Source organism: Perca flavescens, chromosome 8 (assembly GCF_004354835.1).
Source record: "Perca flavescens isolate YP-PL-M2 chromosome 8, PFLA_1.0, whole genome shotgun sequence".
Classification (NCBI taxonomy): domain Eukaryota; kingdom Metazoa; phylum Chordata; class Actinopteri; order Perciformes; family Percidae; genus Perca; species Perca flavescens.
In genome coordinates, this window is record NC_041338.1 from 10,426,736 (window position 1) to 10,451,665 (window position 24,930).

Sequence of the window (24,930 nt, forward strand, 5' to 3'; positions counted from 1 at the left end):
CACGTCCCCTGTCGCGCGTTCCCTGCGGCCATCTCCCAGCGTGTGAGGCGTCCTCCCCCCGGCCGTTTCATGGCGTGTGAGGCGTCCTTTCCCTGTTGTTTTTTCCTAAACCTAACCTCCGCCATCCCGTTATTGTCGCGTATCCCCCGCGGCCGTTTCCCAGCGTGTGAGGTGCCCGTCTCCCGGCGTGTGAGGCATACAGTATATAAAACATTGAGCATAGCCTAGCTCAACAGTTCGACCAATAATCACCCATATAATTACAATTTGGCACGTATGCAAAATCAACAACAACCATCAGCAGTCATAACCTGTAGGACCAAATGTTTTGTTGTAATATACATATTAGAAAAATAAAAGCCCCAGGGTAGGCTACTACACTAAATGACATCTGTTTCCGCTACAGCTGTTTACGGTAATAAATTAACAAAGCACAATAATTGAAGCACACCAATATATACAGACATAAAAACATATAAAGGTGCTTTTGTGACATTTACACATCAGTCCAGCTGATCTTCAGTGGCAAATTTAGTTCAGACATCCCAAAAAGTTTATAACAGTATACTGTACCAGCGCATGATCTCGTTCCTTTATCCTTAAACAAGCAATACATTAAATGGGGGTATGTTATTTTGGCAAATATATAATGTTTTTACACTTTTTAGAAGCATAAAAAGGCTCCCATTGTAACAATGAGCTTTCTGGTTTCACTGTAATCTGTAAATCAAATCAATACATAAAAACACAAATTTTGTCCTATATATTTCTGCTATCTGTCAGCTTAGTAAGGACTTAGTCGGACCACTCTCCTATCTGTGCGGACAAGACAGCTGGTTCTGACAATGGCGATGGCTGAACAGAGAACGTTTCCTGAAGGTCTTTAAAAAAAATAACCTTTAGACAACTCTAACAACTTTAAAGGTTACCTGTTACAACATACAGCGCAAATGAACATCACCAGAATATTAGTGCATGGGGTGGAAGTGCGAAAATATGTACACTGTTAAGAGTATATAAGTTTTGTCTGGAATTAAGCTGGTAGATAGACTATCTGGCTGTAAATAGTGTGTGGGGGGGCTGTGTGTGTTCTTGCTGCTACAGAGATTAACGCAGTGCTATAGAGAGGGGTGATGCTTTAATGCCCCATCAGCCAAACAAAAGGATAAAGACTTGGAAGTTGGGTCTGGCAGATACAGTACCCAAAAAGGTCTGGCGGAGCTAGTGTTAATACTGACCATAATTTTTTTTTTTTCATGAAAATCTTAAGAATTAGAACTTTAAACCACGGTTCTCTTAATTTCTGTCTTCTCCATTTCTGTCTTTCTCCACCAGCCGAGTTGAACACCATTGCTCCCATCATCTCTAACTTCTTCCTGTGCTCATACGCTCTGATCAACTTCAGCTGCTTCCATGCCTCAATCACCAACTCACCAGGTAGAAAACTCAGAAACAACATATTTTGCTTTAAAGGTGACCTATCATGCTTATTTTCTGGTTCATACTTTGTACGTACGTATTTTGTGTTTCCACTAGAACATGTCATGCTTAAATGTTAATAAAACACTTTATTTTTCTCATAGTGCTCATTGCTAATGCACCTGTATTCACCCTGCGTCTGAGACGCTGTTGTAGCGCCTGTCTCGTAAGCCCCCCTCCCAAAAAAGCCCAGATGGGCTGTAGCAGCACATTATACTGTGACAAAGCTTCTGAACCATAACCAGACATGTTCCAGCAGGAATGTGATCTGAAATTAGGGAAAAAGTATCATCTGCAACCAAGATTACAGGTCTACCTGATGTTAGCATGTAGCTACATGTAGCAGTGTACAGTATGTAAACACTGAAGTAATGTGCCTGGAGCAGGGGTTGATGCATAGACTGTGTAAGTGAAGCCAAAACATCTCGGCTGCTCCCTGGTGGCTGGCAGGATTCATGACCTATACTGCAATAGGTCATAAATCCCAGCCCCTCCATGTTAGTAGATGGGACATGGGCAAAACAAAAAAATCAAGTATACCTCAAATAAATTTTTCCCAAAGATGGTTTCTCTCATTGAAGGTAGTTTTAATCATGCTGATGTTTGTTCGAACGTTCATTTTTCTGATATGTTTTTGTTTTAATAAGTTATTTTATTCCGTGAAAACGAGGTGAAACATCATGATTGAGAGCTTTGATTGACTCAGGATTGGTTGGGTGGGTGTATGGGCGGGACGATAGAGTGGCTCCACCCCTCGATCACTACTGCGCAGACTCTGGCTCCAAAATTACAAGGCAATCTTTTTTTTACAGTCTATGGCCTGGAGCAGATGACCATACAAAGAAATCTGGCACAGATTGACGCCACATCAAGCAGAGAGTAGAAAAAACAGTTGGAAGCGGAATGTTCATGGGTCTCATTTATAAAAGGGGTGTACGCACAAAATGGGGCTGAAAACGTGCGTACGCCACATCCCACGCAAAGTTTGTGATTTATAAAAAACAAACTTGACGGGACAATGTGCGGTCCTCCACGCAAACTCTGAACCATTTTTGGAGACAAAATAGGAATGGTGAGAAATGCGACGCAGCTGGTGAGGTGGTGAACTGAAGTCAGACTGCAGAAAGTAAATGGGAATAAGATTACTCATAATATTTTTTAGCACATTTTTTCACTCCATATCATCCACGTTACCATGAAGATGAAATCCAGCAGTGTTATTTACGCTTTTACTGAGTGATAACTGTTCTATAAACACCTTCAACTCAAATCTTAAATAGAAATTTGTTCTTAATATTTAATCGGCGCTGTCTCGCCGTCACATTGTCCGCTACGGAGCACAGGAGGAGGAGATGGCCTGACTGCATGAAATATCAAATACCCTAGCATTAGATAACGGCAGAGCACAGTGTAAATAACTAAATATCTGTCTTTAAAACTGTGCATATATCATCAAATGTCAAAGTCTGAAAATACAGCCGTTAAGCTCTTGTGCAATTGTTACCCTTAATTTCCTCATTATCAGCCCGAACTTTAATACTGTTTGTGACAAAAACTGCATGAAGAAAAGGGTGTTTGCCTATTAGACTTTCTTTCATCTTCAAATTGTATCTCAGAGTGGGGGACACTAGTTGATGCTGTGTTGGCAAGGTGTTAACAGTCGCAAATTGTTGTAAACATATAAATACTGCGGTAAACCTCTGCGTAATGCTGCATGATATATATATATAAAGACAGAAAATAAGGAAAAGCATAATAAGTCTCATTTAATGCACAGACAGATTTATGCATGACTGCATGCATGAATTAAATTAATTAATAATTAATATTAAGACAGAAAAATCCACATATGAAATGATTACAAGACTTGACATTACAAGCAATGAAACATAGCAGAATTCCAGCTGTTAGGAGAAAGCAGAATTCCTTATCAATGAGAGTGTGTAGACATTGTGTGTATGTTATACACGTGTGTATGTGTGTTTATCTACAGGTTGGCGTCCGTCATTCAGGTTCTACAGTAAGTGGCTGTCGTTGCTGTGTGCTGTGTGTAGCGTGATTATCATGTTCCTGCTGACTTGGTGGGCGGCCCTCATTGCCTTTGGCGTTGTCTTCGTCCTTTTGGGATATACACTCTACAAGAAACCTGGTAAACTCGCACGTATACAGTACAGCTAGACAAACCACAATGTGATATCACACACCATCAGCTGTCATCTTCTACTCCATTCTTACTCTGCTGCTCTTCTCTGTGCTTAGCTGTAAACTGGGGCTCTTCAGTGCAGGCGAGCTCCTACAACATCGCTTTAAACCAGTGTGTAGGTCTCAACCATGTGGAGGACCATGTCAAGAATTACAGGTCAAGATCATGTCCAAGTCTTTGTCAGTCTCATTTATGCCAACTGTAAAAACAATGAATGGGTCACAGAACCAATTAATTATTGATTAAAGATCAACAAAGGTCTGCACTAACCTGCTCAACATCCAACTTTACACAAATTATACTCACTTTTCAGACCCCAGTGTTTGGTGCTAACAGGTCCTCCCAGCAGTCGCCCAGCTCTGGTGGATCTCGTCGCCTGTTTCACAAAGGGTCTCAGTCTCATGATGTGTTGCAATGTAGTCACTGTGAGTCCAACCCAACATGCACATACATACACACCACCCAGTGAAGATTACATTTTTGATTCAGTAAAAACACAAGAACAAACATATTTTTAAGCTGCCATGTTTCAGCTGTCAAAGCGTCTTCAGTTAAAGATTGAAATCATTATCCCTTCAACCCTGTATTTTTCAGGCTGGTCCCTCCCCATCAGTAGTGGAAAAGGCAAGCAGCGACCGTCATGTTACCTGGTTGAACCAACGGAAGGTCAGGTCATTCTACAGAGGTGTTGTGGCTACAGACCTAGGATCAGGAGTTAACATGCTGCTACAGGTCAGAATTACACTTCATCAACTGAACTTTGCTGGGGCCTGTCTCACAAAGCCAGCTAAGTTTGGGGTAAACCCTGGCTTTTTCCGTCTCAGAAAGTTCATGCTGAGTTTATTTGTCAAGGTAACTCAGCCAAACAATTCCTTACAGACCAAAACATATGAGAGAACCACCTCCTGACCAATCAGCAGTCGTGAAGAAATTGAGTCACCACTCCCAAAGGAACTACAGCAGCATTGTTACAAACCAGTAGAGAGACTTTGCTTTGCATGGCAAATCTTTTTTTACTGGAAATGCGGTAAAGGTAGCTTGGAGCCAAAGCCCATCTATCAAGATCTTTTTTAGGACATGGCAGGGGAACAAATTGGAGATCAGGGATTTTGGATGTATTGTTGGTGCAACCAACTACACAACAACTCTCTGGCATTACTAATTTAAAACATTTAGTTTAAAGTAAAGGTTTGGAGATATGTTCAACGTGGGATTGTTTTCCCCCAGAAAGGGGCGTGGTGATGAGAGCCTCCTCTGGATGATTTACTGTATTGCTGGTTGTCATATTTCCACTATCATTGCATTACTACATCAACAAATGGCCCACCTATTAAATGTTTAATCTTATGTGATATGATTTCAAAAATGAAAAAAACAAACAAACACACAATTCCATGTCAAAAACATTCCTCTTCCAGATGCAAGCCATGTGGCAATGGCTTCTTTCATGTCATGCTCACAGCTGGCTTAAAGTCAGAATTAACAAAGCCAGTTGGTAACCAGCTATGTTATCTAGGATGGTCAATATTAGTTTCAGTGAAGCCAAATACCTCAAAGAGAGCCTGAGGAAGTTGAACTTGCTTTGTGACACAGGCTTGATTTATATCATCTTCTCCTCATCTTAACTGTCCACCAGGCGGCAGGTTTGGGACGTATTAGGCCAAATGTTCTTCTGATGGGTTTCAAGAAAGACTGTCGCAGTGACACACCTCAGGCTGCATACAACTACATAGGAATACTGCAGTGAGTACAGTGGGGCTTCATACACCTGTGTGTGTGTGTGTGTGTGTGTGTGTGTGTGTGTGTGTGTGTGTGTGTGTGTGTGTGTATACCATTGTTATAAGCACTAATAATCATATTTTTGCAATAAAGCTGTCCAACCTGTGTTTCAGTGATGCATTTGACCTACAGTACGGCGTTTGCATTCTGAGAATGAAGGAGGGACTGGATGTCTCTCATACCTGTCAATCACATGGTAAGAGCCTTATTTCAAATTAGAGTGGAGCACACAAAGTAAATTAATTTTGCACCATCAATAAACTTTGACTGCTTCTGCAGCTACACTAATGTTAACAAGGGCCATGTTGTCCACATGCATCCATCATTTGAGTTACTGACTACAAGTGAATCAATATACAACGCAAATTCCTCTGTTTTTATTTCAGTTAATCCAGGCTATGATGGAGGACAAGAGAGTATCAACACCATCTCTGCCCCTTCCCCTATTCAAACAAGTACTACATGTATGTATATGCATGATCGTATCATTAGGATTAATTTATTTTACGTATAATGGAAATTGTGAACATTCTTCAGTAAAATTGGCCTGAGTTGCCCTTGAATCTGGAAAAATCCAAGCTGTGAATAGTACTGAATGGTAAATGTTTAACAATTGTGAACTTATATATATATATATATATATATATATATTTCTTTACGTGTACACAATTCTTTGCAGCTTCTATCTCCATTGAACCAGAGCCTCAGACTAGTACGGTGTTCCAGAAAAAACAAGAAAAAAAGACCATTGATGTGTACTGGCTGTCTGATGATGGAGGTCTAATTACATATTCATCTATCTATAATCGTCATTACTTCCATCAAGAATATTACCACAGGTTTCCTCATCAGTGTGTGTGTGTGTGTGTGTGTGTGTGTGTGTGTGTGTGTGTGTGGCTTACCAGGTCTGACCCTCCTGCTGCCATACCTGCTGACTCGGAGGAAGCGCTGGGCCAGATGTAAGGTCCGAGTGTTTGTGGGGGGAGAAACCGCCAAGAAGGAACAACAGAGAGAGGAGTAAGCACTCAGATTACTGTGGGGTGTTTATACCTAAAGGCCTTTACACACTTTGAGCGTTATGAATAAACAACATGAAAACGTGAAATGCTTGCCTGGAAATATTCATACTGGCAGGTAAACATTTCTGCTGTCTAGGACCTTTATGGTGAAAGTAAGAACAAGAGGAGTGGATCTGGTTTGCGCTGCCTTTGTCAAGATTGAAAGGAGTAAAGTTTGTCACCCCTGGTGTGTAAAGTACGGTGACCCTGAGAGGCCACAGCACGCAACAATAAGACAACACGTGCAAATAAACCACAGCACACACTAATAAGACAACACGTGCAAATAAGACAACACATGCAAATAAACCACAGCACGCAACAATAAGACAACACGTGCAAATAAGGCAACACGTGCAAATAAACCACAGCACGCACTAATAAGACAACACGTGCAAATAAACCACAGCACGCACTCATAAGACAACATGGACTAATAAGACAACACGTGCAAATAAAACAACACGTGCAAATAAGACAACACGCACTAATAAGACAACACGTGCAAATAAACCACAGCACAACGGAAGTGTTTCCAGGGGACACTTTTAAGTGATGCACATTTGCCTCAACCATTGGCTTTCCGGTACATAGACAGACCAACAACAGGACAATTTTAACAATTTTCGCCATTTTATTCATCACTAAATTCACTTCTGAATACATTTTAGGCGAGAAATGAACTCTTTAGATTTCGAATATAGGCAGTCTTGCAAAAATCGATGCTGATTGACAATTTGTTTCAATGTTTTCGGAACTGAGTAGCTCCGTAAAGTGACGCGACAGCCAGCTAGCGCCTGCCGGGGCGCTAGCTCGTCGCTCAGACAGTCCCGCTCTTGTAAATAAGAGGCTTTTATTTCGCTGTTGATGGATTATTTGCTTAAGTATCACAACACATGTCCATTTTAAGAGTAAACTGTGGTTAGCTGCATTTTCGGAGTTAAACTCCACAAGCGCATGCAGGCTTAACAACCTCGCTGGCCGGCCGTCACACACACACACACACACACACACACACACAAAACCCACACACACACACACACACACACACACACACACACACACACACACACACACACACACACACACTCCGATACATAATAATAAAATACTGAGCACCCTACATGTACCAGACTACCAGTAGGCCACATTCATTTAAAATTAAACATAGCAGTTGGTGCTGAGTGGAGCGTCTGTCATGGTGGGATTGGTTATGTTGGTGGAATTGATTCTTAATTTCCCACGAAGCTGATCGCGGTTACGTGCCAGTTTAACTACTCATCTCCAATCCTGAGTTGAAAGCCTATTTTACGCCTTTATTATCGAGTTAATAGGTGTGTGTGTTCGCGTCGGCCGCTGTCCATTTCCTAACGTTCTGAAATGCAAACAATTTTTGACTCCTTTTTTTTTGAAGGGCGTGTGCCCGTGAGCACCCACTTTGGAAAACATAAATCCGCGCCTTTGCAGACACACACACACACAAACACACACACACGGCCAGAGCGCAGCAGGCAGATGCGGGAGACTTGTTTAAATTATGACATAGGCTATACATTAGATTTGGTATTTAGCTCATACTTTTTTGTTGGTGTATTTGTTTTCTGATTTATTAGAAGTTGAGTTTTAGTATGTATGATAAATGAACAGTTGTACATAAAGTGGTAACATGCTATGACATGTTATGTAGACTAAAGGGGAGACACCAACCTTTTAATTTGAATTGCTAATTTCCATCTGTTGTCCCTAGGCATTTACAGTGCACTACCATAATATATAAATGATAATTCCACATAACACTAATAGGGACATCTAGGACACGCCAGTGCATAGGCCTACTTCTTTTTATAATTTAAACTGACTTAAACTAATACACTAATACTAGTAGGGATTGCGTTCCACTCTTTTGAATAAGTTAGGGGTGTTAGAGCTAAACCATAAACAATAAAATTAAAGCTAATAATAATTTAATTAGTAATAAAAAATTTAAACAATTCTCCTGAAGAGAAACGGGTATCTCTCCCTGTGTGTGTGTGTGTGTGTGTGTGTGTGTGTGTGTGTGTGTGTAGGCGCCGATTTATGTTTTCCCCGTGGGTGCTCACGTGCGCACGCGCTTAAAAAAAAAAGGTTTGCATTTCAGAATTTTAGGAAATGGACAGCGGCTAAAGCCGTAAAATAGGCTTTCAACTCAGGACAGCGCCACTTCTCACAAATACAGATAGGATTGGAGATGAGAAGTTTAACTGACACGTAACCGATCAGCTTCGTGGGAAATTAAGAATCAATGCCACCAACGCTCCACTCAGCACCAACTGCAATGTTTAATTTTAAATGAATGTAGCCTACTGGCAGTCTGGCACAAGTAGGGTGCTCAATATTTTATAATTATGTATCTGTGTGTGTGTGTGTGTGTTTTTTGTGTGTGTGTGTGTGTGTGTGTGTGTGTGCGTGTGTGTGTGTGTGTGACAGCTGGCAAGCGAGGTTGTTAAGCCTGCAAGCGCTTGTGGAGTTTAACTCCGAAAATGCAGTTAACCACAGGTTACTCTTAAAATGGACATGTGTTGTGATACTTAAACAAATAATCCATCAACGGCGAAATAAAAACCTCTTATTTACGAGAGCGGTCTGAGAGACCTCCAGCTTAGAGCGGGGTCTCTGAGCAGGACTGTCTGAGTGACAAGCTAGCGCCCCGGCAGGCGCTAGCTGGTTGTCGCGTCACTTTATGGAGCTACTCAATTCCGAAAACTTTGAAACAAATTGTCAATTCGGTAACGATTTTTGCAAGACTGCCTATATTCGAAATCTAAAGAGTTAATTTCTTGCCTAAAATGTATTCAGAAGTGAATTGAGTGATGAATAAAATGGCGAAAATTGTTAAAATTGTCCTGTTGTTGGTCTGTCTATGTATCGGAAAGCCAATGGTTGAGGCACATGTGCATCACTTAAAAGTGTCCCCTGGAAACACTTCCGTTGTGGTGTGGGCTATTTGCATGTGTTGTCTTATTAGTGTGTGCTGTGGTTTATTTGCACGTGTTGTCTTATTAGTTCGTGTTGTGTTATTTGCACGTGTTGTCTTATTTGCACGTGTTGTCTTATTTGCATGTGTTGTCTTATTAGTGCGTGTTGTCTTATTTGCACGTGTTGTCTTATTTGCATGTGTTGTCTTATTAGTGCGTGTTGTCTTATTTGAACGTGTTGTCTTATTTGCACGTGTTGTCTTATTTGCACGTGTTGTCTTATTAGTGCGCGTTGTCTTATTTGCACGTGTTGTCTTATTTGCACGTGTTGTCTTATTAGTGCGTGTTGTCTTATTTGCACGTGTTGTCTTATTTGCACGTGTTGTCTTATTTGCACGTGTTGTCTTATTAGTGATTGTTGTCTTATTTGCACGTGTTGTCTTATTAGTGCGTGTTGTGTTATTTGCACGTGTTGTCTTATTTGCACGTGTTGTCTTATTAGTGCGTGTTGTCTTATTTGCACGTGTTGTCTTATTTGCACGTGTTGTCTTATTAGTGCGTGTTGTCTTATTTGCACGTGTTGTCTTATTTGCACGTGTCTCTTATTAGTGCGTGTTGTCTTATTTGCACGTGCAGTCTTATTTGCACGTGTTGTCTTATTTGCATGTGTTGTCTTATTAGTGCGTGCTGTGGTTTATTTGCACGTGTTGTCTTATTTGCACGTGTTGTCTTATTGTTGCGTGCTGTGGTTTATTTGCATGTGTTGTCTTATTTGCACGTGTTGTCTTATTAGTGTGTGCTGTGGTTTATTTGCACGTGTTGTCTTATTGTTGCGTGCTGTGGCCTCTCAGGGCCACCGTAGTAAAGGCCTTTAGTCTGATTTTTCAGCACATTTGCCAAAAAGCTGTCTAAAAAAAGTGTATGAATGAAATGAAAGGAAATGCAGAATTGCTTATGGAGATCAATGAACTATCCAGTTATTAAAGACCCAGCAGTCATTTTGACTAGCATAGCAGGACATTTGAGGGGGGATGCCATATAACCTGACGAGCCAGATAGTTCAACAAATCCTCCAAACCATACGACAATATCGGTTGTTTATTTCTACCCTCTTATACGACCCACAGGAGTGTTTAAGAAATTATCGCCCCTAGCGGGGGCAGGAAATGCTACCTTATATCTAAACCAGAGAACGCAACGGTCACGGTTTTAAACACGCCATTAACGTTGTGAAATGGTCGCAGTTTGGTTAGGTTAGCTAGGTTTAGGCTAAAAAACTACTTGGTTATGTTTAGACACCAACACTAGTTACATATAGAAAAAGATTTTCTATATGTGGCTTGGGTTAAAATCAGACTCATTTTCAAACATGACTTGAACCCCAGTCTGCTGGGTGAAAGTCCTGTGTTTGTTTGACCCATCCAGCACCTTACATGGAAATGTTATACTTTGTCACCTTACTTTCTGCTTTGCTCCAGTCGTAACTACTACAGCCACTAGAGGGCGCCTTCACTATAAATGTAAATTGAAGTCGTAATTGCAACTTGTGGTGATGTGGTCGGTTTTCAGGGTGTAACAAACCATCTGAAACCATCTGAGACCCTGAACCTTCACTGGACACTGTTTGGAAAAGGGCAGAAACTACCTGGCAGGTGATTACAAAAACCATCTGTCTATCACTTCCAGCAGTGTTGTTTTGAACAAACAGTGCAGACGTCACACACACCTAAACTACGCCAGTTACCTCCTCACCAGATGCTGATTGGTTCAGTAAGCTGGTAGTTGAGACGCAAACACAGTGGCCCTCATTTATGAAACGTGCGTACAACCTAAAACAGGCGTACGACAGGCGTACGCCGATTCCTACGCAAAGCTCGGCATTTATCAATTTGGACGTGAGCGTAGGCTGCGATCAAACCTCACGTCTGGTCTGAACTCGTGTACGCAAGTTTTTGAGTCTGTGGACTTGCGGTGCAGCACATAATCAGTTTAACAGGAGGAGAAGTCATCAGTTGATCACGTATCAGCAATGGCAGATCTGGCTCTTTTAGAAGACCTCTATGCGCCGGTCTGCAACATTGTTTTAGCCTGTGGGGTTCTGCACAACATCGCACAGGAAAACACAGTGCCATAAATGTAGCGATGGAGCCAGATGACCCGATGCCCAGAGAGCAGTGTCCAGAACAGCCCCAACTGAGGGCTATACGAAGGAGACAGGATATTATTCCTCACTTTTAAAAGGTAGCCTATAGTGTATGTTTGGCAATGATATTCAATACAGGAAACATGACGATGCACAACATTTTTATTTATTCTTCAGGTTTTTGTTTCTCTTTCAAGTGAATGATTTATTTCTGCCATTGACCAAGTTATTTTGGCTTGTTTTTCCAGCCCCTCTGCTGTCAGGAGACAGCACGGGGGGGCGGAGGACACGCGCTCTCCCTCAGCTGTTGCCTCGTTCCGACGAACACGAGTAAAATAAAAGACACTGCATAAACTCTACCGTGTGTTTATTTAATTATAGGTACACCTACATGTAGGCCTAATAGATTGCAATAGAAGCCTGTATATTACTATTAGGACTATAGAAAATGTGTCAAGGATGTATAAATTAAATAGGCTAAACTTCAGCTGGAGCCCGATTTACTACGGCAACACCGTTGCCGCTTCTCAGCCGGAATACATCTCGCCATGTCATAAATTGTAGGGCCAAGGCCTCAAAACCCAGAATATATTGGGGCGTGATATTTAAATGACGATCGTTTCCAGCCGTCGCATTTATCAATGTACGACCGTTCTTACGCTAGGATTGGTGTGATACGAACTTTTCATGAATCCCATGTGAAGCCTGTCATAAGAGGATTTCTGCGCTCATATCTGCGCTGGTTTCTACGTTAGGTTGATAAATGAGGGCCACTACCTCTAAGCCTTACGAGATGGATTTTCATGTGATATCGCGAGAATGCTGCTGCCGTGCAAAGTTAGATACCATCCCCCTTCTTAGCAAAATGACCAAAATGCATGCCCCTTGTGAACGTAACGGGTCTGTCCTCCCTGTTGAAAAAAACAAACAAATCTCCTACTGTGTTTAACTGAAAACCTAAACAATGGCTCCAGTTCATTTAAACTGGATTTCACTGATTTTGTGGCCTTTTGGAGGTGACAGAAACAATCTGTAAAAACAACACCGACATATTATCACCTGAAACAGTTAATGGCTAACATGTTAGCAATATCAACTGTTTACACATTCAGCAGTTTTTCCTGTTCGGACTAAGGCCCAATCCCATTTCTTATTTTTAATCCTACCCCTTATTTTTGAGTGCCCCTTCGTTTTTTGACTTGCCCCTCAGAACACATTTACAAGGGGTAGTGGTTGAAAATCTTCCCCTAGGACAACCCTTCAAGACCCTGATGTGGCATTAGTAAATGTGATGAGATATACATAAACAGACGCAATGAGTTTGTTGCTGGAATCTAGTCAATAGTATCACCAGAGACGTTCTGTGGTGGCTGTCATCTCCAAAAACGTCACAGCAAATGTCCAAACTGGCATTATTATGAAGTAATAACCACATATTGGGATTGTAAATGATTACTTTCTTGCCTAAAAATTTAACTACGATTAATCAAGGAATCTCTGTGCGCGTGTGTGTCTCATGCACAGTACAGCAGCGGGAACAAGGAGTTGCTACATCCCTAGAAGGCTCATTGATTGCGGTTCACTGATCGAGCCAAAAAGTGGTCATCTGCCAAAAAACTGATTGCTGTCTACCCTACATGCAAATGATGAAATTAATCATACACAAACCCATGGTAGATGAATGTGCAGGCTCTTGGGCTCTCCAGCCCGTTTTGTTGCTGGCAGTTGCACAAATTTCTCCGGCTGTTCTGCGTGCTGCTGAGCCGGGTTCCCTGCTTCCCCTGCAGGGGCACATCACCTAAAACTGCCACGATGTGTGATTGCTACACGAAAAAAAAGGGAACATGCCAAATCTCTAGATGAGCCTGAGTTTTATAAAAAACTAATTATATAAAAACACACATTCACAAGGTCCTTTACCAATGCCATATGGTAAAACCACCTGTGACCGCACAGTACAAGTTCTGCTTTCAAATTTTAGTTAAAGTTAAAAGAGAGGCATTTTCAGCACAATGTACTTCAAGGTGGACATTTTCAACTCTAGTATAATGCTGGATAATAAATAATAATGCATCGTATATTAATTGTGATTAATTTTGTTAGTAGAATGTATATCTGCAACATTCTCTGTCAGGTAAATGTAGTAGTACAATGTTTTTCTCTGAAGTATTATTACAATTAAAGGTGCCGTAGGTAGGATTGTGAAGATCCAGGACCAAATTTGAACATCAACAACTTCTCAGTCCTTTCCCCCTTTCCACTAAAGCCCAAAATGGTCTCCTAAGCCTCTCCCCCCAAAAGGGAGAATGAATGCGTTAGACAACCCCCCTGGCCCTGATTTGTGCATCTGAACAGGGAGCTGTGGATTTTTGCAAATCGCACTACAGGCTGTAGGTGGTGCCTGCTTCATGTAGTTCTACTGGAACATAGGGTCAGTTTCAGCAAATATGACAGAAAGATAGTTTTATAAGTCTTACCTACTGCACCTTTAAGTCTGACCCAGACAGCTGTGTGTATAATACATTTAAACAACATTATACGATGGTTATTATAACTTATAAATCTTTAAAAACAAAGAAAATACTAACGTTTGTGCCTCTGAAAAACCTCCATTTGGAGGGCCTCATAGCCATACCACTTTGCCCTACAACCTTATCACAACAACAATCTGGACACCACTATCCTTACATGTAAATGCACAAAATGGAGTGGTAGGGCTAAGTGGTAGGGGCAAAGGGTGTCAATACACCACTTAGCCAAAATATCAGTCATGAATAAATGACTATTGCTGTGGTTTACAAGTATGAGATTCTGTGACAAAATTAAAAACGTTATTGTACATTACAGACTTACATTCTCTTTTTAGGGTGTTGGCACTGATCAAGAAGTTCCGTCTTGGTTTCCATGACGTTGAAGTGCTTACTGACATCTACCAGAACCCCAAGCCTGAAAAGTAAGACTGCCAAAACTTGTCTATGAGATTAAAATAAAGCACAAACAACATGAGAACAAAATCTGTCATCATGCAATTGGTTTACCAACTGGGCAAAAGCCCAGAATGCTTTAGGTTAGGTTACGTTTCTTTATTAGAAACTAAGGGTAGATTTGTTGTGCAAACAGGGTACATCAATCCAAGGAAACTAACAACACAACATTAGTCAAGAATACATCACCACCTGATGAATTTGTAAAACATCAGAACAAACACTCTCAAACAGACCTCAATGAAAAACAGCCGACAGAAATGGAACATAGTTTAGCCGTGACAAGTGCCCTCGTCCCAAATGTATTCAATAGCACAATCGCTGCAGTTACAAAACTATCTCTGTAGCGCTTGGTTCTACACATAACGATGGCCAGAACGGAGAAGCTCCAGGCTCCCGAAACAAGACACAAGGGGAAAAAACATCAAAGATTAAATAAAGGCTAGATAGAAAAGGGTAAGCAAATGTCCAGGCTCACTGGGCTAGATTTATCAAGCCGTTTGCGCCTGTTTCCAGGCGCTAATTGGTCGCAAAGACTGACGTAACCGATGCGGGCTATTTACAAACAGGGCGCACTTGGGTAAAATCGCAGATTGTCTGCCACATGAGCGAGAAGAGACAAGTTGCGCTTTCAATATGCGTTCGTGGAAGGTTCGTGGGGAAAGTGGGAGTTCCACCCAAAAAGGTGGCAGGATAAGCGCATTAGTGCACCTAATTATATATTCCGTGGTATTTACAAAGACTGTCAGTAAGAGCGTGTCTCTATTCTGCGGCGGAAATTCTCCGCCTCTTAAAAGCAGGTCTGAACCAGCCGCAATCGAGTTTCCTCGTAGACCTTTATGCCGCTGGTGAAATGGCAACAGTAATTTGAGCAAGACGAAGACATAGGCGAGGCTGAAAATATTTTTAACACAAGAATCACACTTTGTCAGTGAACACAACATCATTTAGCGTTACAGATCAAGCAGCCATGCAATATTAGAGTTACTGGAAGAAATCAAAGATGACATTGAATCACCCACTCAGCGTTCACATTCCATTCCAGCAGTTGTTAAACTCCTCGCTACATTACAAATATTGGCAGCAGGATCATTTCAAACAGTCATAGCATCAGCAGTGGGAATATCGCAGTCTGCACTCAGCCATATCATAGCACAAGTACCGCTTCGCTACAGCGTAATTTACGGTATAGTGGGCGGAGAAAGACGCTGATTGCCTGATGGGTGTCAGGGTTGATAAATACTACGCAAAATGTGGAATGGAAGCATAGCGTGCGCTATTACCGAAGTCGCATAAACAGACGCAGCGCAAACTGCGCCAGTGTTAGTAAATCAGGCCCACTGTGTCTTAATTGGTTTGTGCTACTTTAATTGAAAATATGTTTGGGAATATGCACCACTGAAGCACAATATCAACTGACATCATAAGAGTCCTGGGGGTTAATTGGGACTAGTAGCTAATTTTTGCCACAGGGCCCTATTGCATTCAGAGTGCTTTAATTTAAGGGAAAAAACCCATTAGTCGTTGCTATCACTTAAATGAATTTCCAAAAATCCTGTTGCTGTATTGTATTTTAACCCGACTCCTTCATCCTTCTCATAATTGTCATGATATTATAGTGATATAGGTTTAATGATGCATCAGATCCTTAATATGATTTACAGCAACAACAAAAAACTAAAGGCATATATGCCCACCAGCTTTCATGGAATTGTCCATATGTTGCTTCAACATACAGTGTGCTGCTATAAATAACAGTGGTGAAAACCTCAACATTAAGGTTGCCAGATAAAAAAAAAAAAGAAGCAATCAAAGGAATTAATTCATTCATAGTTACTTTCTGCAATTACCTGATCATGATCCGTGTTTGTCTCTGTATGCTTCAGTGTTCGTCATTTTGAGAATATAGTGGGTCGCTTCAGGCTGGATACAAGTCCCAAACAGGACTCTGATTCAGAACCACCAAGACAGCAGGAGGAGCCGTGGATGATCACTGACCAGGATTTAGAGAGGAACCAGGCCAAGGTATCACACACAGAAACACACAATGACGCAACCTGAATCATACATTTGGATATAGTACATATATCATTTTGGAGGAAGAAACAACTCAAACTTTTTTTTCCCTGTGTTCCTTGACTAAAATTGTAAACTTTCTCTGTGTGATTCAGTCTCTCCGTCAGATTCGTCTAAATGAGGTTCTGCAGGATTACTCCAGAGACGCTGCTCTGATTATTATGTGAGTACAGTAATTCTTCTTTTTTAGGTCGTGATAGTGCTACTTTATTAGAAGGTAGACAATGCAGAGTAAAATGAGTGGCTTTGTAATTACATGGCATGCTAACTGCACCACTGAGTCAATGGCTCTTTAAAAGTAATCATTTATGGATGCTTTGAACTAATTCTAAGTAGTCAAACACAAACTGTTCACCTTATTAAACCTTCTTTGCTGTGACTCTGTATGTCTCCTGACAGCACCATGCCGGTGGGGAGGAGAGGAGTGTGTCCCAATACTCTCTACCTGTTGTGGCTGGATGCCTTGTCACGCGATTTGAGACCCCCAGTCCTGATGGTCAGAGGAAACCATGAAAATGTCCTCACCTTCTACTGCCAATGAAATGGCTTCTCAAGACCAATATACAGATACTGAAATACAGCTTATAATTCACCAATATCCTGACATCAATCATTTTGATTCAGACATATCTATGCCTTGATGACTATAGATGACTATTGATGATTATTGATGATAGTTAACGTATGTAATTTGTAATTACAATGTTCTGGTCCTTTAATTCAACATATTAACTTGCTGAGCTATTTGTGAAGCTTTTAATTCAACATCTTAATGATGTACACATTTTAGTATTCTTGCAAACGTAAATCACTATAGGAAACATATTAAAACTATTAATTGTAAAGTCAATTGTTTATCAAAATGATTTGTAATGTTCAACATTTATGTCCACAAAACCTGTTTTATGTTCTTTCCTTAAATTGATGCACAAGAGTGAGTTATTTTTGAGAGAGTGTGTGTGTAAATGTAAATGGAACTGTATTTACATAGCACTTTTCTAGTCTTAACAACTACTCAAAGCGCTTTTACATAATACAGGAAGCATTCATCATTCACACACATTCATACACCGGTCAAGGCTGCCACCTGCTCAACAAATAAACATTCACGCAACGCAACACCAAAATTCTATCAAGTCTCTGAAGAGAAGCAAAATAAAATTTTAAAGTGAAGTACATGCTTGATAACCACATCACTGTACCCTCTTCTTCTAGTAAGGCTTCTCCATGTTTGCTTGTCGAAAAAAATCAGATAATTTACCATGATGTACAGATTTTCACAATGTTAAATGCTGTAACAAAGCCTGATTCCTATCCATTGCCTCATGCTGAGGACTGTATTGGCTGATTGAAGTTGGTGCTGTAAAGTATATGAGTAAATTCAATCTATTAAAGGGGTACTGTCAGGTGCCATTAACCACAAGTGCTTAGAATTATTTTTGGTCATAACACCATCTGGCTTGTTCTCTCATACAGGTTTTGGCTTGCATAACACACCAGCTACATTTCAACGACTCATGAAAACGGTGATTTAGTATTTAAATTATGTGGTCAATTGTGATATACAGTAATACCTGGAATGATCATCTCCCGATGATCTCCAGAATCATCTCATTTATGACATTCATGCAGTTTTTTATTGAACTGCCCCATCCACACTGTAAGAAAAGATACACCATATCTACTTAATTCCAAATGAGGGAACAGATTACAAGCAATATTATTAATTAAATTTCACATGGTTTGGTATTGAGTAAATATTAATTAAATGAGACCCTTAATAGTTATCCATTTAATATGAGTATATTCGAATAGAAAACAGTACAGAATTTATTTTCATTATAACCTAAACAAAAATATTGAGTTGATTTGAAAAAGATAAACTCCCTAATGTGTAAATAGTACTAATACAAATTTATTTAATTCTACATATCAATGATATATAATTGAGTAATAATCATCTACATTAATCTGCACATCAATTTGAATTTAATCTATGCAATGAATTAAATCTAAATATTCTTTTTTAGGAATAACTAGTCTATGGCCCAGAAACTTAACAAATACTCAAATAAGAATTTTATTAACAATTCACTTTTGTGCTTTGGACTCATTGTAGTAGTGCTGGGCAGTATACCGGTATTAATTTCCTTATGATATTAATTTTTCATATACCGTAATACTGCATTGCTGCAGAGAACGCTACGGCCGAGTGACTTCAGAACGGGAGCCGTGTTAACTTCGTACCCTTCTCACTCATGGTTGTAAATTTATAACGACAATTAATAACCCACAACTTACTCTCTTTAACAGGATAAAACACCATAGCACACTACTATTTGTGACTAACAATTTCTAACACTAATAATTTTACATTTAGCCTACAAATTTACACGGCATGCTGGGTAACATTATATCTGCTAGCTAGCTAGGTTGACAGGAAGTGCTTTTCAATTAAAATTTGCCTGATTACATTGATTTGAATTAACTCAATATTCTCTTTATTTGGGATTAGATAAATATAATGCTTATGTTTTATTTAACTAAAATGGGTGGATTTTATTCCAAACATTATTATTTGAAATTGAATTAAATATTTGCCTCAAAATCAAAAACAATCATATTGAATATATTTTACCTAATCCATGACCACAGAATCATTTCTTACATTGCAGGCTGTAAAAAGATTCTGGATCGTATTTAACAAATATGTAATAGGATCATCTTATTATTCTGTCAGTGTCACAGAGCAGGCTTGCTCACAACCGACACTTTTTACTGGCAATAGCACCAAATGAATAATTAGTAATTTAAAAACGGCTTTGTTAATCCTTCCTGTAGAGAGCTCGAGCATAACTATGTCTAGAAAGTACACCAACCACTGTTTAATACAAAGCGAGTGGTGGGAGGGGAGCCAGCGCTGAGCTTTACATTTTTTGGTTGCGGTTGAGCCGGTTAGCCAAATCTTCCTCTGTCTCCCAAGCAGGTGTAATTTAAAGTCATCATTAAGTAACAAAACAATCGGGTCAGTAGGAAGTCGTCATCCTATCACATCAGATACTATTGAGGTAGTTTTATCCAGAACTCATCAACAGGCGGCTTCATCCCTCATATAAGGGCTTTGGCGCCCATGCCTGGGCCAATCAGCATGGTTATTTTTATTTAAGCGGAGGCTGGGCTTATTTAAAATAAGTATATTTTGTGTTGCATCTGTCACATTTGTCAAGAGGCCCACTGTGAAAATTCCCAGTGTTCAGATGCCCAGACTGTCATTGAATGTTCCCTATTCTCATGAATGTCTAAGAACTTGTATAATGTTCATGTGGATTTTTTTTAAACTAAGCTCTCTGTCAGCCTTAGAAGGTAGTAAACTATTTTCAAATAGAATAGGTAATCTAATTATTAATGTCTCACACCCACAATATTATGCTAAATGACTGAGAACACACAAATTTGGTTGTTGCAGTACAGTTTATTTGCTATTGACAACCTTGGAAACAGAGTAAAATAGCCAATGGTTTAGTGTGATAAAGTCACCAGAACAAGGTTTAGCGATTACATTTTGAGTTTGAGTAACTATTTTTCTGGTCTAATCCTAAATGACGAATCGTAGATTTGGTACAAAGAACCTTAGCACTCACAGCTAGTCTATTAGGAGGATAATGTTCCTCGCAGCCAGTCTAAGAGAATTGGAAGCTGCATTTAAAGACTTAACGTCAGATACATCTATACATGCCTAATGACTGTCTCAGCCGAGGGTGTAGGTATAATGGAGCGTGCCACCTTTCTCCAGGAAGCAGTCATGCTCATGGGTTCCCAGCTTGATCTGACGCTGGCAGACTCCCAGCAGGTCATCGAAGATAAAATCACTGTCATGAACCTCAAGCCTCAGTATGTTATTCTCCTCTGCCTTGAAGTGGGTGAACACCTCTTCCCACCAGGGGTTTGGGTTGTTGTTGCGAACAGACGTTTTACCCAGAGTGGCGGAGCCGCAGAAACCCTTGACATAGCTGTCTGTGGTTCCCAGGATTGTGGAGGGAAGATTGCTTGCCCGCATGTTAAACACCTTTAGCTGGGCTTCAGCCACAGTCAGACTGCACAGAACCAACAACAGGAGGGGACAACTGGAGGCCATGGCTTCACAGGAGGCTGTGAGGGAGGAACAGCAACATTTTAATCTGGGGACATGGATTTACACAGCAATGAATCATGTGTCTTGTGAGGGTCTTTTGAGACACAATACTGCAGTAATTTACTCCACAGTGGGCAGTTTTTAGAAAGAAATTGGCATTGAAAGCCAAATCCCAGACTGGTTTTCTAATCTATCAGATTCCACTTTTTCAGTCAATAATTGGCAGTTTGATATCTTAGTTGGTACACCTTACATCCTCTTCTATAAGAACTTTTTACCAGTGTAATGCTAATTTTAGGGTATTTTTATGTTTTTATGTTGTCTTCCAGACTCGGAGCAGAAAACAAGATTTAAAATCTCTGAGACAGTGGTGGGATTGTAGGAAAGAATAGATAAAACTTCTCTGTCAACAATACACTCTCAATGTCACACAGGATATTACCATCTTCATGAGAGATTTAATAGTTTGGAACCTCTGGGAGACAGACAACACTCAAACTTATTTTAATATGTTGGTCAAAATAAGGAAATGTGCAAAGAAATAGGCCAGTATAACATCTAATATCAACCCTCATATGAAACAGATTGAAAAACACATACAGTAGGCCTATATAAAATCACAAGGCGCAGCCCACCCAATCACAAATTCCCACAAAAAAAATAATACTCTGTAAAGTTAAACATGGATATTAGTACTGTATGTGTTGTATTTTATCTATAACATGTTAAAAAAAGAGTAACATTATAAGTAAGCCTGATAACTATTTAAAAAGTTAAGTGTGTTGGTGTTTTCATTGGTCAATGCAACATCAATGTAGCAATCTGGCACGAACAACGGTAACGTTCGCTAGAAGTGTTATGGTATCTTGATTTTGCTTTAGTATGGCTAAACAAGTTACACTCACTCACTCATTTTTGCTGAGCCTCTGCACACAGAAAGTGGACATAGTAGGCCTACTGTGAATGAATGTCTGCAGCTGGGTGTGTAAACTCTCACTGTGTGCCAGGTGAAGACTGTGTTTCTCCCCGCAGGTCAGAAGAACAAGCTCCGGCAACTTTCTGTCGGTTTAAAAGGGGTGATAGAATGCAAAACTGATTTTAACTTGTCATAGTTGAATAATGACAGTTTAGTGGGTAACTAGGACATGCATAGAACCTCTAAATCCCATTGACACCTCTTTTCTCTGCAAATCTCACTATTTGAAACTGCCTCTGAAAAGGGGCGAATCTCAACAAGCCCCATAGTTGACGTCAACTATTGCGGCTCCTCCTCAAGTCTGTGTTTGTCACGCCCCAACATTTGCATAGGCTACACAACTGACCTGAGATCAGTTAGTCTTCTGAATCTAGGTCGTGCAGATCTCAGAAATTGTATACATTGCTCATATGCTATTTTACCATTAAATTCACTTCTGAGACTTTTTTATGTGAGAAATCAACTATGTAGAGGTCAAATATGGGCCGTTTTACGAAAATTGATGTATAATTGCAAATTTTGTCGGACTGTGTGTCGGACTTCAGAGGCCAGTGCTGCCTGTGTTGCTGCCTCGCCGCCTGGCCTGCCTCCCTTCACAGACCCCGGCCTGCTGTGAGCTCGATTGAGCTCTGTTACATCTGGCAGCCCACGGCACTTCATACCCGCGCAAAGTCACCGTTTTGGGCTAATGAACTACGAAACGCCGCTGCTCTGACAGAGCTCCAGGGCCTGCAATTCTCCTCTTCCTGCTAGCCCAGTGTATGTGAGTGAAAGTGCGGTCAGCGAGCTTGTTACGTCAGCATTCTCTTACCACAGGTTCCAGTTACTCTTTTAATGTGTGTAATTATAATGTGTTGAGTTATTTAAACAAACGATTGGGGAAATAAACGCCGCTTGTCCGTGAGTCTCATTGATAGAGCCTGCGGCTGGATGGAGCTCTATCAATGAGAGCTAGCTAGCCTCATCTTAGAATTCCTCTGGAATTCACAAAAATTCATTAACTTGAAATCGGACACCATTGTTAGCTTTATAAGACATTTAGTTAGATGTTGTATATGTGGCGTGACGAAATTCAAACTGTAAATATTCTCGAATTACGACCAAAAATGAAGCTAACTAGCCGCAATCTGTACACATAGGATTGAAGGGACAGTCGCAGCTAACAAAACCCTTACAGCTCACAAATATTCATTAACTTGAAATCGGACACCGTTGTTAGCTTAATAAAACATTTAGTTAGATGTTGTATAAGTGGCGTGACGAAATTGAAACTGTAAATATACTCGAATTACGACCAAAAATGAAGCTAACTAGCCGCAATCTGTACACATAGGATTGAAGGGACAGTCGCAGCTAACGAAACCCTTACAGCTCACAAATATTCATTAACTTGAAATCGGACACCGTTGTTAGCTTTATAAGACATTTAAGTATATGTTGTATAGCTAAGTGGTGTGACATGTGTGTAACATGTGGTAAGAGATTGCTGGTGTAACAAGCTCGCTGACCGCGCTCTCACACACGGGCCATTTAACTAGCAGGAAGAGAGAAGATGCAGGCCCTGGAGCTCTGTCAGGGTGACTTTGCGCGGGTATGAGGTGCTGTGGGCTGCAGCAGCCGTGCCGGAGCTCAATCGAGCTCACAGCAGGCCGGGGTCTATGGAGGAAGGCAGGCCGGGCGGCGAGGCAGCAACACAGGCAGCACCGGCCGCTGAACTCCGACACACTTACCAAATTTGCAATTAGCCATCCATTTTCGTAAAACGGCCCATATTTGAGCTTTATATTGTTGATTTCTCGTATAAAAAAGTCTCAGAAGTGAATTTGGTAAGGAAACATTGCAGTGTCTGGAATATGAGATTCTGTTGCGTCTCTAATGTGTGTGTATTGGGAATTCGCTCAACCAATCAGCACGCGACCTCTAATGCGTGTGTATGGCGATTCGCTCAACCAATCAGCGCGCGTCTCTACGTGTATACGGGGATAAGGGTCAACCACGCAGCGCGCAGCTCATCTAAATATTCATGACCATACCATATTTGGAAGAAAAGCTCTTGTTACAAATAGGGCCAAAACACAGGGATGCATAAGGGCCAATAAAATATCAACCAGGCCATTTTCAGCCCAACTAATGTTACATACCCCATTAGGAGACCTTAAGGAACAGTGTGAACTACCCTATATAATCATTCTTTCACCCCTTTAAACCAGTCCAGAAGAAGACGCACAAACGGAGGCAAATTTATGTTTCCTAGGCGGGCGAAGCCATGTCCCGCCCTACCTTGCCTCTGATTGGCTTACTCTCGTATTCTCACCCTAACATTAACCAATCGCCTTCCTAATGCCTAAACCTAACCAATCCAACAAAAAAAGGCAGCGGCTACCAGCCAATCAGAGGTGGATAAGGGCGGGACATTCCTTCGCCTTCCTAGAAACGCAAATTCGCTAATGTCAGAGCACTTTACTTTATTTTACTGCTCAAATGCATCCAATGTTCAACATAAAGAAACACATTTCTACAGGGACAAGAAAACAATACATGAGATATAAAAAATGTTTTGCTGAAGGTCAAAACTATGACCTAGTATGTTGAAAATAGTAAATAGTTGATTGTTGATTTTTGACTTATGTAGCCTAGTCAAAAATATGAGATAGTTAATCATAATTGGAAGTTGAACGAGCAGTATCTTGAACAACGAAAATGATAACCCATCTATAATTAATTCCCTTTTTCTCCTTTAAGCCCTGTGAACAGTTTTTAATGTTTCATCAGGAAACTCAAGACTGCTGTTCCAGTATAATTTCCTGGATTCGGGAACTATGTGGATGATTTGGGACAACTGCCTAGATTCAGGCCCACCTCAACTTAATCCAGGCCCACCCATCTGTGAGGTTCTGCATCCGCCACTGGTAACAGTAAAAAAAATGTATCTAGACCAACTACGAAGACACTACAAATAGGATAGTGCAACATGGCAAAATGTAGAAAAGCCATGTTGCCATGATTCCTAAAAGAAATCCTAAAAAAAAAGCAGCTCAGTCAGATCATACACATCACATGTAAACTTACTGAGTTCCCAGCAGCCAGAGATAAGTTTTATCATCTTCAAAGGAAAAAAAGTGTGAAAATGTAGTCTGATGACAGCT

The 24,930-nt window shown here is 40.5% G+C and overlaps 2 protein-coding genes across 5 annotated transcripts in view; one reads left to right on the top strand and one right to left on the bottom strand.

Moving 5' to 3' along the window:
* slc12a3 (solute carrier family 12 member 3) overlaps positions 1–17,685 on the top strand; it is a 37,699-nt gene extending 20,014 nt beyond the window's left edge. The window contains exons 12-25 of the mRNA XM_028584315.1: positions 1,336–1,437; positions 3,473–3,628; positions 3,739–3,838; positions 3,996–4,147; positions 4,299–4,414; positions 5,319–5,425; positions 5,575–5,657; positions 5,848–5,877; positions 6,141–6,239; positions 6,367–6,478; positions 14,483–14,569; positions 16,487–16,625; positions 16,772–16,839; positions 17,076–17,685. Coding sequence (XP_028440116.1) covers positions 1,336–1,437; positions 3,473–3,628; positions 3,739–3,838; positions 3,996–4,147; positions 4,299–4,414; positions 5,319–5,425; positions 5,575–5,657; positions 5,848–5,877; positions 6,141–6,239; positions 6,367–6,478; positions 14,483–14,569; positions 16,487–16,625; positions 16,772–16,839; positions 17,076–17,217 — 1,493 coding nt within the window. The 3' untranslated portion in view covers positions 17,218–17,685. The remainder of the gene's footprint in view (positions 1–1,335; positions 1,438–3,472; positions 3,629–3,738; positions 3,839–3,995; positions 4,148–4,298; positions 4,415–5,318; positions 5,426–5,574; positions 5,658–5,847; positions 5,878–6,140; positions 6,240–6,366; positions 6,479–14,482; positions 14,570–16,486; positions 16,626–16,771; positions 16,840–17,075) is intronic.
* A 2,510-nt stretch (positions 17,686–20,195) lies between these two features.
* Positions 20,196–24,930, bottom strand: part of LOC114560772 (perforin-1-like) — a 34,552-nt gene continuing 29,817 nt past the window's right edge. For 3 of the 4 annotated variants that reach the window (XM_028586390.1, XM_028586389.1, XM_028586391.1), the window contains exon 2: positions 20,196–20,825. In XM_028586390.1, coding sequence (XP_028442191.1) covers positions 20,425–20,811 — 387 coding nt within the window. In that variant the 5' untranslated portion in view covers positions 20,812–20,825 and the 3' untranslated portion in view covers positions 20,196–20,424. Of the gene's footprint in view, positions 20,826–21,805; positions 21,865–24,930 lie in introns of those variants that run through there. The other variant, XM_028586392.1, reaches the window with a different exon arrangement.